We start from the raw sequence: 19,213 nt of genomic DNA on the forward strand, positions 1-19,213 counted from the left end.
TTCATCATTCTGCTTTATTTTAGACTCTGCCGGCTTCGCCTCATTGACCAGGAGGCTACGCCATTATGGGTTGCGTTCTGCAAGTGCCAAGTTTTCTTGACATTTGAAGGCCAATTCCAGGATTTTAAAACAAAAATAAAGACTGGTTTGACACTATGCCCGGTTTCCTTTCATCTACCCTGTGCTAATCCAGGACACAGCTTTACCTAACCAGCACAGAAGGCTACGGCATTGTGGTTTGCGTATTTGTCTTGGAGCCGCTGTGTTCTGCCATCTGGTATACAAAGCCCGACAACTGAGATTGCACGTGCAGCTCGCTGAGAAACGTTTTATGGTCTGTCTGCCACTGTAGCGGTGTGTAGATTAAAGGCAGAGTAAGCCTCCCGTAAACCATCACAGATACGGTCAGGCTTTTACACACAGTACAAACACCATTTCATTTAAACACTCACCAATTGAGAACATCCTAGGTGCCCTCCGTAAAGAGCGAACAATTTTCAAAGAATTTATTTTTGCGTGGTTTATCTTACCCCTGAGCCATCGTGAACCCGTGTGATCCAGTTTTCCCTTTTCACAATGCAGTCGTCATAGTTAGTCATTTGAATGCGACTCGACGTGAGCTTATCTACAATAGCACGTTTTTTTTATGCACGAAACAACGGCTGTGGTTCACAAGAACTCAAACGATGGCTTTTGACTGTTGAGAGGAACGGTGATTTGCACTGATAAACCGGCCGTCGTCTGCTACGACCCTTGCGTGACCCTGCTTCCGGGCTTTTCTTTTTTTAAACTTTCACAACTTCGAATTGTTCTGATCTTGTCTTGATGAAAAACGAATTCTTTTATGATTAAAGAATGTTTGTGTAACAAGCTGTCAATTTATTATTTAGATTTTAAAAGTTAGGTCTAGCGCAAAAACGAGGCGCCGTTGTTGTTAACGGAACAAGTCTACGAAAATAAATTCTTTGAAAATGTCTCACGCTCGACAGAAAGCAGCCAGGATGTTCCCGTTCGGTGAGCGTTCAAATGGAAGTATGCTTGTACTGTATTTAGACGCTCGGGGAGCTCTGTGATGGTTTACGGGAGGCTTACTGTGCCTTTAAGAACTACCAGAAGATGCTTTTTTGCTAAACCCCGTGCGTGTGTGTAAAGGGACGTAAGCGTTAAAAACTGGATGTATTCTCTGAGCGTTAGCTCCCTTCTTTAACCGGAAAAGTAGCAGTCAAGATGGCGACCCACAGTCGACAGTTATATCTTTTGTTGACTTTAATCTTTTTGTTATCTCACTGCATTTCACAAGGTAAGTGACCGGTTTTTAGATCTTGTGTTACTTGAAAATTAGAATCCATGATGTCTGTCACTGCATATTTGTTTCTAAAGGAATTTCACAACAATTTTCAACCCGGAAGATTGTCCACAATGCCAATGGACAGAGCCGTTTTACTTTTAGTCGGTCGATCATGACTATCTTTCTAATAGAACTGAACTCGACCTCTCATTCCAAAGCTTCTTGCATTGAAGTGTTAGCGGAACGATCAGTCTAACGTATGTCTATCCTAATTAACAGCAAAACAGGGTTAGGGTTAGTTTTTTTTGTTGAGTTTAGCACAGGTCTGTAAAACTAAAAGTGAGTCATTATCGATGTCGATGACTAGTCTTGTGACAGTGACAGTGACACTGCTGCAGTGACAGTGAGTGTGTGACACTTCCGTCCACCCCGTTTTTGTTTGGAAAATTGGATTGAGAACAAAGATGCCTCAAGACGTCGTTCTTAAACGTTATTCTTGTTGCTGTCAATAGCACTTGCTGTACAACCCCCCCCCCCCCCCCCCCCCCCATGGTTGCCAGTGACTGTGGGTGTGTTGGTGTGTGTGGTTCACTGGTAGAGCTTGCAGTCCTTCATTGTTCATTGAGATGTTATTATGTTGATACATTAAATGGTCTTTTATGGTTCTGTCTGACTTGAGTAACTATAGTGCTGCATTCATGAACATTGTTTTGAAGTGTAGGCCTATCTGTTTATTGAGTGTTTACCACTTTATGACATCTGTCTGTTGCCAATTCAAGTGCCACTTGCGTATTTGACACTGCCAGATTTATTGTGGTCTTGAGTTTTACTTCTTAGAAAATACCATGCATTACTTTGAGTTTGAATGCGGCTTTAAGTTTAACAAAAATGGAGGTATAGAACTTAGAAGTTAGATAGAGTGTGACGTCAGCTGCATGGATGAATAGGGCTGTCCATTATTTTTATTTTTTAGATATGGAAGTTAAACAAGAGAGAGTGACACAGCTGCATGGATGCATACAAATAATTTGCGATGTACAGGTTTACCTGACTTGTACCCTGAAACAGTGAAAGGATTTTTTTAAATTTTTTTATTTTTGGTACAGGGGAGAAATCAGACAATAGACTATATATCAAGTTATGAATACAAGATGGGCATGAGCATTTACAAAGAAAAAAACAAAAGGGAAAATGACAAATAGAATCAGCTTCCAGTGAAATCCAAACATATATATATTCGTCTAGATTGGGTCATTATGTGGAGATCATTTGAGTAAGCTTGGTAGTGATACTCACCTTTTTGTATCTGTTTTCCAAGACTTTTGTTCAGAGGATTGTGTTTTTCTAAAACTGACATATTTTACTTTGAGTTAGCGAACCGGCCATTACTCTTTTTCAAATGAAGTCCTTTTTCGTGAAGGCATATTAAATTAATTAGGTCTTCATAAAAAAAACAGTGACCGCGCTAGTATTTTACAAACCGGTACGCAAACTTTTATGACGCAACAGTCCAGAAAAAAATGGTAGGCTGGTCATTGGAACCAGTAAGAGTCCAACTCAGAGTACTGGTTTGTTTTTTAGCAGCGAAAAAAACCTCGGTTAAGTTCTAAAAATCAAACGGTAGGTCACACCGGCAGCCAATTTTGTTTCGGTATTTTCTCATTATGCCGATAATTACTGGTTAACGCCAATACTGAAAAACTACCAAATTTCATACCACCCCTTTCCTCCGTCAAGCTTCACACACTACTGGGTCACCAGGTAACCATGACTGAAACATTACATGTGTAAAATATATGCATAGAAGAGGAAACTTAACTGTTAAAAAATAGTTATAAATACTTGTATACCTGACTGTGTGGCCTTGCTGAAGAGTGTTACTCTGCTGATTGTTATTAATATTAGTCATTATGAAGAAATGTTGAGCATCCAAACTGCGAAAACCATTTTACTGGCAAAATCATAGTGGTCTGATTATTGAGTGTTCCCCTTGATTTAAAAAAAACCCTATGCATTTGTTGTTCTGCATTCCTCTCAAATGACCTGTATATAAATATATTATATATATTAATTACTATATACAGAATTCAAGAAACTCTTTTTCCTCTGCACCACTCCACACAATGAAAGCTGGAAAACTTTTTAAAGCTTGAAAAGCTTATTTATACAACACAATAAAAAGTCCAACACCAAGCCAGAATGTCTCATCTTCCTATTCCAAATGTTCGGCCGGCAGGTCTTCTTCAAGGTTTACAGACCAAGCGTCTATGGTTACAACACAGCAATGGAACATTATTATACGTTATTTGCGTTTTTGACCAAAATATGACATTTTACACAGATCGAGACAGTCATTGTTCTCCGAGACCGCGATATCGGTCGAGGTGAACAATGACTGTCGAGATCTGTGTAAAATGTCATATTTTGGTCAAAAATGCAAATAACATTTATGTATGGATCGAATTCCTTTCAGGTACGGACTTTGTTGTTGTTTTGACGATTGAACGAGCACACACACATGCAATCAAACACATTTATATAAGCTTCATATTTGGGCGTTTCAGGTTGACCGAAAATTCAAAGGAACTACAAAACACACGTCATGTACTGACTTTGTTGTTGTTTTTACGATTGAACGAGCACACGCACAATCATGCAATCAAACACATGACGTGTGTTTTGTAGTTCCTTTGAAGTTTCGGTCAACCTGAAACGCCAAAATATGAAGTTTTGTAGGCCTCTGACGTCACATGGCTCAAAGAAGGGAAATCCAATGTCCAATCGATACATATTATATTGGTGAATCAATGTTCCATTGCTGTGTTGTATGTATACTATAATAATATACCCATGTGTCTGCAGGATGCAGCAATTTCCCAATGTAGTCTGAGCTTCACCACACACTGAATAATTCTCAGGTTGCCCTGATCTTATTTATACTTCAGTGTGAGATTGTTTGCATGGGGCGGGTGTCCGGGTAGCTTAGTTGGTAGAACACTGAACTTGTGATACTGGGGTCGGGGCGCACACGGGACAACTGTATGTGCAGACAAAATTTATCAATGTGTGTGGGGTTGTTTTCAGAGATGACCCCCAAGATGTTCTATCTCCCTTGGGTTAAAAATAAAAGTTAGTCAAGTGACTGTGTCCAAGTTGGTGTTGATTTTGTTGATTTTTGTTCGAGCAGTAGTCGGTGGAGCTCAAAGATCTTCCCTTCAAAAAATAGGAGATTTACCCATAGCAGCAAAGTCCATTCTGAAACCTGAACATAAAGATCTATTTGGTGGTAAGAATCACAGTTCGGAAAAATTCGTTTGTTGTTTTGAAATTATCTGTTTCATTTCAGTGAAGTTCAGTTTCAGTATTCTTCTTTTCTTTTCGATGGAGATTTTTTTATTGGAAACATTTGTCAGTTCAGAGGTGTTCTTTTTCTAATTTAATGTTTGAGAGTTCAATGTCCATTTCTTTGTTTTTCAGCTTGTTCATTTGTATGTTATTTTGTTGTGTGAGTTTCTTGCACTTCTATCACTTATTTAAATTTGCTCAACTGAAGCCACTATTTTTCCCCGCATTCCTTCTTTTCGTCAGCTCTATTGTTCATCGAACATATTAACTTTCCTGAACCTTATGGAAAAACTATGATAAGCATACATGTACTTGTGTGGGCGGCGACTTCCTTCTCTGCTCCTAGGCAGTTTGAAAGGTCGCATGAATCTGACCTAAAGCATAATTGTTTTCCCCTTCAATAAAATGCAAAAAAGGCCTAATCAGACCATTCTCTGGCAATGACCTTATACTTTGGTCAAGATGATAGACAAAGAGACAACAGAAGGTGTCCTTTATAGAGAAGCAACCTCTCATGGTAGGGGGCCCAGACCTGTTTACCCTTACTTTTTAGGAGTGATTTATTGCAATTTTTTGGATTTTGGAGAGAAAAATACTCCATTTGAGTCCTGAATACAATTTTAAATTATGTGCTTCAAATTAAGTTTGTGTTGCTAAGTTGGCGCTCGTACCCACTGGTTTGGTCATCAGAGTACTATGTTTTTTGCTTGACCATTACTCTTGTCAAGGTTAAGGTGTAAACAGGTCTGGGGGCCTCACTTTACAGGTACAGTGGAACCCCCCTTTTAAGACTCCCTCCATTGTAGGACACTCTTTTCTGGGCGGGGACGTAGCTCTGTTGGTAGCGCGCTGGCTTTGTAGCCAGTTGGTCGCTATCAGCGTGGGTTCGGCGAGAGATTTATTTCTCGGAGTCAACTTTGTGCAGACTCTCTTCGGTGTCCGAACACCCCCGTGTGCACACATGCGCACGAAAAAGATCCCACCTTCACAGCGAAAGTCTCAGGGCTTGGAAAACACGAAGACACGCATGCATCATCTCTCGTCTCCGATTATCATGATCGTATTTCGATACTTTGACGATCGAGACAAACCCAATGCTGGTGTGTCGAAGAAGACAGCCACAGCGGGCTTGTTCGAATCAAAGTATCACACCATATCTTCAACGTATTACCAATACCTGTCCCAATATAGACCAGTTGGTCTGAGAGGACGTTAAACCCTAATTGTCAATCAGTCTTTTCTCAAACATTGCTGCTCATACCCTTTGTAAGTTGACCCCCATTTTAAGACTCTCTCGTTTTAAGACCTGTTTTACTCAGATTTATTTTAGGTCTTAAAAGGGGGGTTCCATTGTAACAATGCAGTACAGTGGAACCCCCCCACCCCCTTTTAAGACCTTACTCAGGGGCTCACATCCATGAGAGGTGGCATAGGACAAATGTCCTGGACAATGCAACAGTGATAGGACATTATTTTGTCCTGAACAAAAATAAATCAATAGGACTTTTTTTAATGTTTTTATCTCGCAACAAAACGTAAATGGGGGAGGGGGGAGGGGGAAACGTCTTTCTTCGGCGCCAAAGTTTCACTTTCTAGAGCGACGGTTTCATCTGGCTCTGGCTGCTCAGAGGCCAGAGGGAGCTCAGTTTCAGGTGTACTAGCCGCATATATGAGGGCAGAGATTTGAAGTGCAAACGCTTCTGGTCTTTTTCTGGCACCAATTTTCGTTTCGGCGGCATGTTGCTTTTTCGGGAAAAAATCGCGAAGGGAGACAACTGTCAACCGGCTTGGAGCATTCAGAGTTGCGACCCTTGGAAGCTCCTCTCTTTAAAAAGCTTATAAAGTCTTCCCAAGTTTCGTCTGCTTGGAGAGACACATCGCTTCACAAAACATCGATAAAATAGCAAATCAAACTACTGTAAATTGGAATGTACTCACAATGTCCGGATCAAATGAAAGCGTAATCGGACAATGACCACTTTGTGACAAAATGAAAAACAATCGGACACATGTCCTCTTGCATAAAAAATATATGGGACATTTGGAAAAAATATCCATGTATGTCCGATGTCCGACGTGGATGTGAGCCCCTGCTTACTTTTTCAGACTTTCTGTTTATCACCTCTGTAAATTTACCTCCGTTTTAAGGCCCCCTCTTGTTCAAGACCTGGTTTTCTCAGATTTATTTTAGATCTTAAAGGGGTGGGGTCGACTGTACTTGTGTGAGCATTTCCCAGCAATGCAAAGGGGACCGAAGGCCTTTGCTGCCACATGAACTTAATAATAAAATAAAGTGTATTTATATTGCGCCTATCCCTTACAAAAAACAAAAATATTTGGCTCTAAGCGCATTACAACATGTGAAGGACTTGGTACAATCAAGTCTGACAAATACAACAGCACAATATACAGTCGGTCTCTTAGGTAAAAGCAGCTTCGACAGTTAAACACTTCTACTAAAAGATCCTCTAACAATTTACAAACATAGTTAAAGAACATCGAGTTAATAGGAATTAAAAAAAGGTTCTTATAATAAAACTATCTAGCGAACGACGAAGAAGAAGAAGAATAAAACTATCAATGTCAATGTATAACAAGTCATTCAACGTAAATGGCCAAAGAACAACAATAAAACAATGGTGATAAAACAGTTATACTCAATGGCTAATAACGAGGCAGAGTTAAATAGTATCGACACAAGATTAAAACAAAACATATTTCTGGAGACGAATTAACAACAATAAAGCAATGGTGATAAAACAGTTTTACTCAATGGCTAATAGCGAGGCAGAATTAAATAGTATCGACACAAGATTTAAACTAAACATATTCCTGGAGACGCATTTAATAATTATACATGTATCAAATAATCAATGTACAAAATACAGCCCTCGCAAGCAACCCGCCCCCAGCCGGCCCACAGCGCGCTACGATGGCAAGCGACCCCTCTCCTCAATGTGGCAAATACTGAACAGTGCACACAACCAATTACTCGCATATACTCGTGTCGCTCACTCGCACACACACACAAACACACACACGGACAACATCGAATCACTCGCACAGGCTAGGGGTTGAAGTATTCCCGGAAGAGGTGTGTTTTTAGAGAGGACTTGAAGGAAGGGAGAGAGGTAGAAAGGCGGACAGACATGGGCAGAGAGTTCCAAATAGAGGGAGCTGTGTAGGTAAAGGCGCGCTTGCCGAAAGCGTTCAGTTTGACGCGTGGGACAACAAGGTGCCCTGCGTCAGCGGATCTGAGGTTGCGTGTGGGGACGTGTGGCTTTAAGAGCGAAGACAGGTAAGAAGGGGCAGAGTCTTGAAGGCTACGGTAACACAGGGTAGCTATTTTATATGTTATGCGTGCTTTGATTGGTAGCCAGTGAAGGGTCATGAGGAGAGGGGTGACATGGTCGCGCTTGCGCTTGCGCAGCACAAGACGTGCTGCATTGTTCATGATGCGCTGTAGGCGGTCTAGCTTGGCGTCTGGGAGGCCGGCTAGGAGCGAGTTGCAGTAATCCAGTCTCGACAAAATAAAAGCCGAAACCAGTGTCTTGGTTGCGTCGAGGGAAAGAAGGTGTCTGATTTGGCTAATCCTCCGCATTTCAAGAAAGGCGGTTCTGCAGAGTGAGTTGATGTGGGCGTCCATTGACAGGTTACTGTCAAGGTGGACACCCAGGTTTTTTACTTTGGTGCTGAATGTGACTGTGGTATCAGAAAGGGTAAGACTGGATGATTCTGAAAGAAGCTTTAACTTTGATTGTTTGCCAACTGGCATGATCTCTGTCTTATCATCATTCATCTTGAGCTTGTTGACTGTCATCCACTGTTTGATGGAATCGCTGCATGATTCTATTGACTGCACTAACTCTGTAAACTGTTTGGTGTGTGCGGATTTTTGTAGTTGAGTGTCGTCTGCGAACATGTGGTACAGGACATTGTGGTGCTTTATGACTTTGCTTAACGGCTGCATGTACATAGTGAATAACACTGGGCCTAACACAGATCCTTGTGGGACACCATACTTTAATATGGTGTCCTCGGAGTGCTTATTCTGGATCACAACAGCCTGAGTGCGTCCAGTCAGGTAGGAGCAGAACCACCCCAGAGCCGTGCCTGTTATGCCGAATGTGGTGTTCAACCTTGCCAGCAGTATATCGTGGTCAAGGGTGTCGAACGCTGCGGATAGGTCCAACAGGGCCAGAAGCGAAACAGAGCCGCTGTCACAAGCAGTGAGAAGATCATTCGCTACCTTAAGTAGGGCTGTTTCAGTGCTGTGATCTGCGCGGTAGGCGGACTGTAATGGTTCAACCATACCTGTCTTAGCGAGATGCTCTGACAATTGGGCCAAAACAACTTTTTCAAGGACTTTCGAAACAAAAGGCAAATTGGAGACAGGGCGGTAGTTCTTGAAAGTGTTGATGTCAAGGTTAGCTTTTTTCAGGAGGGGAGTGACTACTGCATGCTTAAAAGAAGGGGGTACTTGACCGGATGTGAGGGATTGATTTATGATGTCAGTAATGACAGGGAAGCGTAAAATGTGAGGTCCACTTCAATGCAATTTAAAGGCCGAGTACCTTCTCTGATAGTGGCTCAATGAGCTTATGCTTTCGTCAAAAGAATAGACGAAGGAGGTGTCCTTTACAGAGAGGCGACCTCTTATTACAGGTACCCATGTAGTAACAGCTATGCTTTCTGGTGTGTGCTTTTTCAGTGAGACCGAAACGAATCAAGGATATGATCTACATTCCCCTGGAGGCACAGAATGCTTGCTTCCGTTTGCTGAACGCCACCAATCAGATCGGATGCAGCTGTGAGTATCTGGTTTTTCTTTTTTGTTCATGGGCTGAAACTCCCACGTACACTCATCGTCAGTGAAATCGTGGTACCTCGTAAGTGACTTGGCGCCAAGGGTCACTTACGAGGTCCCATGATTTCACCGACGTCATGGTTTTTGCACAGGTTTTTACATGTTATGACTGTTTTTACCCTGCCATTTAGACGGCCATATGCCTTTTTGGGGGGAAGCATGTGAGGTATTTTCATGTTTCTTTAACCCACCCGAAGGCGCTAGCAAATCCACACAGAAGTTAACCTGGGAGAGGCCGATGTCATATCCACTATAAAGCCAATGCGCCCGTCAGTTGTGTGAGTTTAAATTAGTGTAGGATTGCCCCTGAGTTTTAATGCTGTCTTGTAGAAAGTGTGAGTAGCAAGCAAAGAGAATACTGCTTAACGGCATGTATCAGATCGGAAGCATCTGTGGGTTTATCTTAGTGTATGATTGCCCCTGCGCGAATCTGTCTTCCTTTTTGATGTACCTTATCTGGTTCAGGTTTTACGACAATTTAAAAATGATGAAAAACCACTTGCAACAGTGGGCGCAAATGAGTTGCGTTTCTTTTGCCGGGTACTGTACAAGTACATGTACTAACTAACTAATCAGTGAATGTTCACATTTTGATGAAATCTGCTGTTTTAACTGTATGTATCCACTGTGTGTGACAAACCAAGAGATGGTATGACTTAACATAACAGATGATGACGTTATTTGTTGCATTGTGTTGTATGTATTTTCACAGCGGCACAAGCAGGGAACACAGGCGCTGTTCACTACATGCAGACGGACGATGACATGGATTTTGTCTTGAAGACGGGCACTACCAATCCATACATTCCTATTCTGGACGCTAAGGATTTCACTACGTAAGTTTTTCCATGCCACACAACCGATGTGGAGAAGTTATTGAGGGACAGTACTCTTTACGGGCGGGGATACAGCTCAGTTGGTAGCGGCGCTGGCTTCAAAACTAAGTGACGCGCGCTATCGGCGTAGGTTCAATTCCTATGTTTAGCAAGGGATTTATTTCCCAGAGTCAACTTTGTTCAGACTCTCCTCGGTGCAGGAAGTCTTTTTCTAAAGATTCCAAGCTCCACATCAAAGAGCTCACAGGAAAAAGACAAATATTGGGTAGCGCCGTTCTGTATGGCAGCTCGCTTTCCCCAGCGAGAAAGTGGCCCGGGTTTCCATGAGGGCAACCTCACAGGACTGGATGAAATCATCCTTATCCTTATCCTCTTCCATCCAAGCTTGCCTTAAACTTACTGACAAACGACATTGATTGAACAAACCATGATGTCTCATGAATTACATGCAGAGCTTTCAGCGTAGCATGCTACATTTTAAGACAAATTGCTACGCCAAGCTTAGAATTGCTACGCTCAAACAAATAATCACAAGCATGCAACAGTTCGCTATTTCTTGTGAGTCCTGGTACTCGTTTTTGCTTCTCACTCTGTGGTGCGGTCAGAGTTTGTGTCATAAAGCATTATCTACACTGAAAAGTGGCACTGCAGACCCTCTCCATTGGCCTTTATGTGTCTTTTGTCTAAATAAACTTTTTAAAAATGTATATAGTTTTTTGCAAAATATCCTACAGGTGGATGTGTGCGTACAATTTAGACAATGCTACACTAAAACATCATTTGCTGCCCTAAACAAAAAAATATGTAAATTGCTACACTTAAGGTTTTGTAAGTGTTGGCAGGTCTTTCTTTCTTTATTTGGTGTTTAACGTCGTTTTCAACCACAAAGGTTATATCGCGACGAGGGAAAGGGGGGAGATGGGATGGGGGAAAAGGGGGAGATGGGATAGAGCCACTTGTTAAGTGTTTCTTGTTCACAAAAGCACTAATCAAAACATTGCTCCAGGGGCTTGCAACGTAGTACAATATATGACCTTACTGGGAGAATGCAAGTTTCCAGTACAAAGGACTAAACATTTCTTACATACTGCTTGACTAAAATCTTTACAAACATTGACTATATTCTATACAAGAACCACTTAACAAGGGTTAAAGGAGAAACAGAATCCGTTAGTCGCCTCATACGACATGCGGGGTGCAGAGAAATAAGGATGTGGAAAAGAAGACTTTTGGTAAGTGAAATAAAGGTGATGGATCCAGTCAGGTAGAAATAAGACAACAAGAAAAGAATTGGAAAACTGCAGGGAATAGTAGGGAGAGTTTTCTTGGAAGGAAATATAGGTGAAAGGACTGGTAAGGCAGAAATAAGACAAAAGAAGAGAAGAAACAGAACCGTTAGTCGCCTCTTACGACATGCTGGGTAGCATCGGGTAAATTCTTTCTAGTCCCAACCAATATGGGACTCCCCCTAACCCGCGGGGGGTTGTTGGCAGGTCTGTGTTCTTGAGGTCACATAGACACACTTTCTTTTTTCTTTTCTTTTTCAAAAACCAAATGCATCATTTATCTTGTGGAACAGGGACAAGGTTCTCAAGCTGGCCAAGTCCGATCGGGTCAACGGCATTGTGGTCATCAGTGTCAACTTGACCACCAGTGATCTGCCCAACGGCTTCTCTGCGGACAAATCCTGTCCCAACGAAGGTTATGGTGAGCTGGAGGGAGGGAAATTTGAAGTCGAGATTGCGGCTACTTCCTTTTTAGATCAAGGGCTCTAAATTCCGTTTTTAAGGCAAAGGGAGCCACTAAAATCTAAATTTTCATTTACTTCTACCATAGGCTAATGTTATATACTTATGAAGTGGTAAGGCATATACGATTTCAAAACGGATAACGTTTTCAGTACCGTCACTGTCCGTTACCATGGAAACGACAATCTCCAACTGCCAAAATGGGTTGCTAGGAACACGTTTTTTAGCTTCCCCTTCAATCATAGGAATGTGATTTTTTGCATGTAGGATGTAGGAGTCCATAGTTGTGGAATGACAACAGGGATTTTTTCTAGGATGAATAGTTCTAATAAAAAATTTTTTTTAGATGAATTATCATGTTTTGCAGCACAATTTTAGTAAATATGACCCGCCTGAACAGTTATTTATTAATTTAAAGAAAATTCCTGTTGTCATTCCACAGGTTGTCCTCTGATAAGCATGTCCCTTAAGTTTCATTGCATTCTGAACAGATGGATTTAAGAAAAATAGTTTCCTAGAAAGCAGGTCATGCAAAAACGCTGAACAGAGAAACAAGGCCGAGAACATTTCAAAGCTCTTTCATTCACCCCAAATCAATGTTAACATAGTTCAGGTACTTTTCACAGACACCTGCTTACCTAAAACTGCCCAGCAGCATATGCTGCACCCCCTTCTAGTCTGATGAGTTCATCCTGTCTTTTGAGTTTAGCTGCACGCACAGTGTCGCGTCTCTTGTTTAGCTGATCTTTCTTGAACCTGAGGCTGCCAAGAACCCTCTTACACTCCCTAGCCTTGTTCTTTTCATGTTACAGCCTGTTGCAAAGCCGTAGAACTGTGCAGTGTTGAGAGCAGCCGCTGGTCCAAAATTGAATTCCCTAGCCCCTGTGACGACTGCAAACCGTACACGATTTTTGCATGCAAATTTGTCCTTGGGGCAGCAAACCCAAACGCTGCTGTGGAGACACTCATTAGAGTTTTGGGTTTTTCCTGACACACATCTCTGAAGCAGTTGATCTTCCGTCAGTCTCTGGTAAACTGGTTCTAGATGAGGATTCAGCTTCTTGAAGTTGAGAGGTGTATGGACGAGTTTTGCGTGTGGTCCTGGGGGCTTGTTCTGAGCAAGGGCGGCCTGGTAGATACACCATGACGCGGCACCATGGGGGCACAAGTCATGCTGTGGCTTGTCATCTGTTGAGTGCCCGTTTCATGTCTGCAACTGTCTTACCCCCCCCCCCCCCCCCCCCATAATTGCCTGATTGTAATATATCGTCAACTTCCTGATTGTATTCAGAGTCAGCTGACCATACCCTCGCCCTCCCAAAGTGATTCCTTTTTTGCGGCAGTCTATCACTTTTGCATTGTCCAGGACATTTGTCCTATGCCACCTCTCATGGATGTGAGCCCGTGTCTCTGACACTTTTCCATCATAGTAGAAGCTGTGTCTGTGTGACTGGGGTGTAACACTGTGTATCATCTGTGACAGGCAATCACCAGGGCTGTGTCTATGTGTGACTGGGGTGTAACACTGTGTATCATCTGTGACAGGCAATCACCAGGGCTGTGTCTATGTGTGACTGGGGTGTAACACTGTGTATCATCTGTGACAGGCAATCACCAAGGCTGTGTCTATGTGTGACTGGGGTGTAACACTGTGTATCATCTGTGACAGGCAATCACCAGGGCTGTGACAAGAAGTGGAACGCCGCGGGGCACGGCATGCTGTTTGAGGACCTGGACATCCCCATCTTCTCCCTCACTGCGCAGGGCGATGTCGACAAAATACTCACACGGGTGGGGTGCACTTCTTCTTCTTCCAGGGCTAACACCTTTCTGGTTCTCGCCAGAAATCCGGTTTTTGAAAACTTTTTAAAAAGGGACATTGCGGTTTCTTAAAAAAAATGTCTTTAAACTGTATTATTTTATAATTTATTGACATTCATTTTGGTACCTGGAGAGGCTGTTCTTTGGGTCTACAAATTTTTTTTTTAAAAAGCCTCAGCCCGGCTGACCCTAGACCCTGGCCTTTCAGGTTTGCACTTTTGTGTGTGTGTTAGCCCTCTTCTTCTTCTCCTTCTTCTTCTCCTTCGTCTTCTTTTTCTTCTTCTTGAAAGCAATCGACTATGATGATTTGATCTGGTTGTGGATGGGAGTGTTCAAGAGATACTATTGATCTGATCGTTTTTGGGGGATTTTTTTTGCGAATCTGAAGAATCTGGGGAATCCACTGTATCTTAATCTAGACGCACGTAGCACGATTTGATCGATAACTCACCACAAGTATCTTCTTCTTCTTCTTCTTCTTCTTCGTTCATGGGCTTAGACTCCCACGTTCACTCATGTTTCCCACAAGTATGATAATGCGGCCTTTGTTTTGTTTGTTGTAACGACGTGTGAATTTATTCTCCTTGTTTTGATCTTTCCCCCTGCAGTGCTGGGAACCGTTCAACAAGCCCATCAACGGCAAAGCTCGCACCTTCCCAGTGTGTGCTGTACAGCTCCTGAGCCCCATGTTCGCAGCAAAAGACGCCGAGACCTGCATACGTCGCTCCAACCTGATTAACGACTTGAGCGTCACTATATACTGCGATCCGCTGGGTGACAAGAATGTGGTCACCACCCTCAAAGCGATCCCTAGCAACGAGACGCGTCCGCCCAAGTCTGTCATTGTCGTGGCCACGCGGGTAAGACCCTCTGCGTAGCGTCCGTTAATTTGGATATAGTGTGAGACGTCGTCTTTTTTCATCCGTACCATCTTCTGGGTTTTGGGGGATCTTTCTTCTTCTTCTTTGGCGTTCACGGGCTGAAATTTGCACGTGATTTTTGTTTGTTTTTTGGATGAGTGGGTTTTTACGTGTATGACAGTTTTTACCCCACTATTTAGGCAGACAAACGCTTTTGGGGGAGGCATGCTAGGTATTTTTGTGTTTCTATAACCCACGGAACTCTGATGTGGATTATAGGATCTTTTCCGTTCGCACTTGGTCTTTGGGGGGGTGAAAATAGAGGCACTATTTTAATTTTAACTGGCAGTATACAATGTTGGGAAGTAACTCTGTCCAGTTTTTGTATGGGTTGTGGAAGAGTTGTTTACTCTTGTTTCCACTGAGGCAAGCCTGCAATATCTAGTTTAGCTCCACTCAGTGTTTCCACAGATACACTGAGGCAAGCCTGCAATATCTGGTTTAGCTCCACTCAGTGTTTCCACAGATACTCTGAGGCAAGCCTGCAATATCTAGTTTAGCTCCACTCAGTGTTTCCACAGATACACTGAGGCAAGCCTGCAATATCTGGTTTAGCTCCACTCAGTGTTTCCACAGATACACTGAGGCAAGCCTGCAATATCTAGTTTAGCTCCACTCAGTGTTTCCACAGATACACTGAGGCAAGCCTGCAATATCTAGTTTAGCTCCACTCAGTGTTTCCACAGATACACTGAGGCAAGCCTGCAATATCTAGTTTAGCTCCACTCAGTGTTTCCACAGATACACTGAGGCAAGCCTGCAATATCTAGTTTAGCTCCTCTCAGTGTTTCCACAGATACACTGAGGCAAGCCTGCAATATCTAGTTTAGCTCCTCTCAGTGTTTCCACAGATACACTGAGGCAAGCCTGCAATATCTAGTTTAGCTCCTCTCAGTGTTTCCACAGATACACTGAGGCAAGCCTGCAATATCTAGTTTAGCTCCACTCAGTGTTTCCACAGATACACTGAGGCAAGCCTGCAATATCTAGTTTAGCTCCTCTCAGTGTTTCCACAGATACACTGAGGCAAGCCTGCAATATCTAGTTTAGCTCCACTCAGTGTTTCCACAGATACACTGAGGCAAGCCTGCAATATCTAGTTTAGCTCCACTCAGTGTTTCCACAGATACACTGAGGCAAGCCTGCAATATCTAGTTTAGCTCCACTCAGTGTTACTACAGATACACTGAGGCAAGCCTGCAATATCTAGTTTAGCTCCACTCAGTGTTTCTGTGGAAAAATACGGAAAAAAACAAGGAAAGAAACTCTTTCACAACCCTTGAAAACATGACAAGAGTTATTTCCTGAATTCATCTTTTTCAAGGGAAATACCTTTGATTGTTGTGGTAAGACCCTCTTCTGTACGTTTGGTTACATTTCAAGTGCCACCCCCCCCCCCCCCCCCTCTATCTTCACACCTACCTTTGGGGTTTTGGGGGGTAAAGCACCATTTTCATTTTTCATTTTAACTGGTAAAATACTGGAAAATCAAAGTGAACATGAACGTTGTGGGACAGAGTCAACAGAATCATAGCATCGTTGGTTTCATATTAGGCCCCCCCCCCCCCAAAAAAAGTTGTATGTTTCTGGTCACCCGACCCTACCTAGTTTTTTCCCGCCGATCCTAGACTTTTTTTATTGCATTTGTTAAAAAAAAATAAAAATAAAAAAAAATAAAAAAGCGTCAAAGCGAAAGTAACAGACGGCAGACGACACAAAGGGGGATAACCCCGCATCCCTTTTGTTTCATTTGTTTTGTAATGTGTTGTCTTTCTCTTTGTATAGTAAGTCCAGTCTCTTTGCGTCACTGTTTAATTATTTTCTACCCTGACAAAAAAAAAAAAAAAAAAAAAAATCCCTACCTACCTACCCTATTTTTTGTAGCCATGTTACCAGAAGCATACAGCTTCTTTTTTTTTGGCCTTACAGTGGAATCCCTCTTTTAAAACCCTCAAAAATCTGAGAAAATCAGGTCTTAAAAAAGAGGGAGTCCTAAAATGGAGGTAAATTTACAGAGGGTATGGACAGACAATCTGAAAAAGCAGGGTCTTAAAAGGGAGGGAGTCTTAAATTGGGGGGGTCTTAAAGGGGGGGTTCCACTGTATTATTCGTTTCTTTTCTTTTCATTCTCCTGTGTCATGTTAGCGTGGATCCCTTCTTCTTTTAATTGTTCGTGGGCTGAAACTTTCCCGATCTTTTACGTGTATATCCGTTTTTACGCTGCCATTCAGGCAGCCATATGGGGCTTTTGGGAGATATGTGGTTCCTTTTAACTTTGTATTTGTTTTGTGAATCTCTCACCACCAGTTTAAATTCACCCCCATTTTAAGACTCCCTCCTGCTTTTCTCCACTCTTTTTACATAATTTAGTCAAGTTTTGACTAAATGTTTTAACATAGAGGGGGAATCGAGACGAGGGTCGTGGTGTGTGTGTGTGTCTGTGAGCGATTCAGACTAAACTACTGAAATTTGACATGAGAGTTCCTGGGAATGATATCCCCGGATATTTTTTTATTCTTTTTCGATAAATACCTTTGATGACGTCATATCCGGCTTTTTGTTAAAGTTGAGGCGGCACTGTCACACCCTCATTTTTCAATCAAATTGATTGAAATTTTGGCAAAGCAATCTTCGACTAAGGCCGGACTTTGGTATTGCATTTCAGGTTGGTGGCTTAAAAAATAATTAATGAATTTGGTAATCAAAAATCGGAAACTTGTCATTAAAAAATTTTTTTTTTAAACGATTCAAAAACAATTTCATCTTATTCTTCGTCATTTTTTTATTCCAAAAACATATACATATGTCATATTTGGATTACAAACAAGCTCTGAAAATTAAAAATATGAAAATTATGATTAAAATTAATTGTCCGAAATCGATTTAGAAACAATTTCATCTTATTCCTTGTCGGTCCCGGATTCCCAAAACATATAGATATGATATGTTTGGATTAAAAACAAACTCAGTACGCTAAAAAGAATAGAGATAGCAGCGCGACCATTACCGCACTATTCTGGCTTGTCGATTTCACTGCCTTTGCCACGAGCGGTGGACTGACGAAACTACGAGTATGCGGTCTTGGTGAAAAAATGCAGTGCGTTCAGTTTCATTCTGTGAGTTCGACAGCTTGACTAAATGTTGTTATTTCGCCTTACGCGACTTGTTTAGGTTTCTTCTTGTCGTTCGTTTTATGTTTTAAAAGAAGACTGTATTGCATTTAAAAGGTAAAAGGTAAAAGATTAAAAAGGTAAAACTTTGTTTTTGTTTTGTGAATCTCTCACCAAGAGTTTAACTCTTAACGTCCTGTAAGGTTTTTTGCATGTCCCAGTGCAAATCCTATAAGGATTTGGGAAAAAGAGACAAAATTTGGGTGTGTTCAATAAAAAAATCATATTTTTATTGTTTATGAATGGATTTACTTGATATTTTTTTGGACCATAGATCACTCTGTCCACTATCATCATCACCACCATCGAAGTCATTCTCCACATTTCTTACCTCAAACCCGTGAAAAGACGTGTCACTATCACTATCACTCGTCTCCATGTTGAATTTTGAAAGCTAACACAAAAAATCCGAACAAAATCCGTCCACAAAAATCGAAATCACATTCAAAAGTCCTGAGAAAAAACGACCGGCAGCCATGCCATGTGCATCGAAGGACTAAAGCTGTTTTCCAATGCAGGAGAGCATCGGAAGGCTGGTAACTCTTGTTTAATGACACTAGCAGAGAACGCGCGGTACCGCGCGGTTCAGGACTACAGCCCACGAGCGGAACCGCGCGGTATAGGACGTTAAGAGTTAAAGGTCCTTGTCTACATTTTTATACCGAAATCGCCATTTGACCATTAAAATGCAGAGTCTATTATCTACAAATATCAACAATACACCCCCTTTCGATCAGGAAAGACAAAGCCAGTGTAGCCGTTTGAAAATTCATTGTAGTATTCCAGCGTAGTACTCATAGTAGAATATCCTTATTTGGAAAATGCCAAGGGCAAAACTCCTCTCAAATCCCCTGCATTTTGTGCGTTTAAAAAAAGCGTGGACAGCGCTCCAGTGTCAAACTGTTGCTGCACTTGTTTGGGCGTGGCTATAAGCATAGTGACATGAATTTGATTGGTCAGTATTTTTAGGCAAAGCACATGTTCTCAGCAAACAGAAAACAAAATATTGGAAGCGTGAGTCATGCTACCCAAAAATAAAATCTTTTTTTACATATATTTTTTTTTTCTATAACTTTTTTTCCCCATGGTTCATTCATCATCTGACATAACTTTTTAGCGAAATCTAACCATAAGATTATTGAAAAAAAAGCAAAAATGTAGACCACCTTTAAATTCACCCCCATTTTAAGATTCCCTCCTGCTTTTCTCAACAACAAA

At 41.8% G+C, this 19,213-nt stretch overlaps 1 protein-coding gene across 2 annotated transcripts in view; it reads left to right on the forward strand.

Moving 5' to 3' along the window:
• Positions 1 to 1,202: 1,202 nt before the first annotated feature.
• LOC138973650 (nicastrin-like) overlaps positions 1,203 to 19,213 on the forward strand; it is a 50,735-nt gene continuing 32,724 nt past the window's right edge. For both annotated transcript variants that reach the window (XM_070346378.1, XM_070346379.1), the window contains exons 1-6: positions 1,203 to 1,300; positions 9,345 to 9,443; positions 10,213 to 10,336; positions 11,916 to 12,043; positions 13,754 to 13,875; positions 14,514 to 14,765. In XM_070346378.1, the coding sequence (XP_070202479.1) occupies positions 1,228 to 1,300; positions 9,345 to 9,443; positions 10,213 to 10,336; positions 11,916 to 12,043; positions 13,754 to 13,875; positions 14,514 to 14,765 (798 nt within the window). In that variant the 5' untranslated portion in view covers positions 1,203 to 1,227. The remainder of the gene's footprint in view (positions 1,301 to 9,344; positions 9,444 to 10,212; positions 10,337 to 11,915; positions 12,044 to 13,753; positions 13,876 to 14,513; positions 14,766 to 19,213) is intronic.

This window comes from Littorina saxatilis, linkage group LG8 (assembly GCF_037325665.1).
Source record: "Littorina saxatilis isolate snail1 linkage group LG8, US_GU_Lsax_2.0, whole genome shotgun sequence".
Classification (NCBI taxonomy): Eukaryota; Metazoa; Mollusca; class Gastropoda; order Littorinimorpha; family Littorinidae; genus Littorina; species Littorina saxatilis.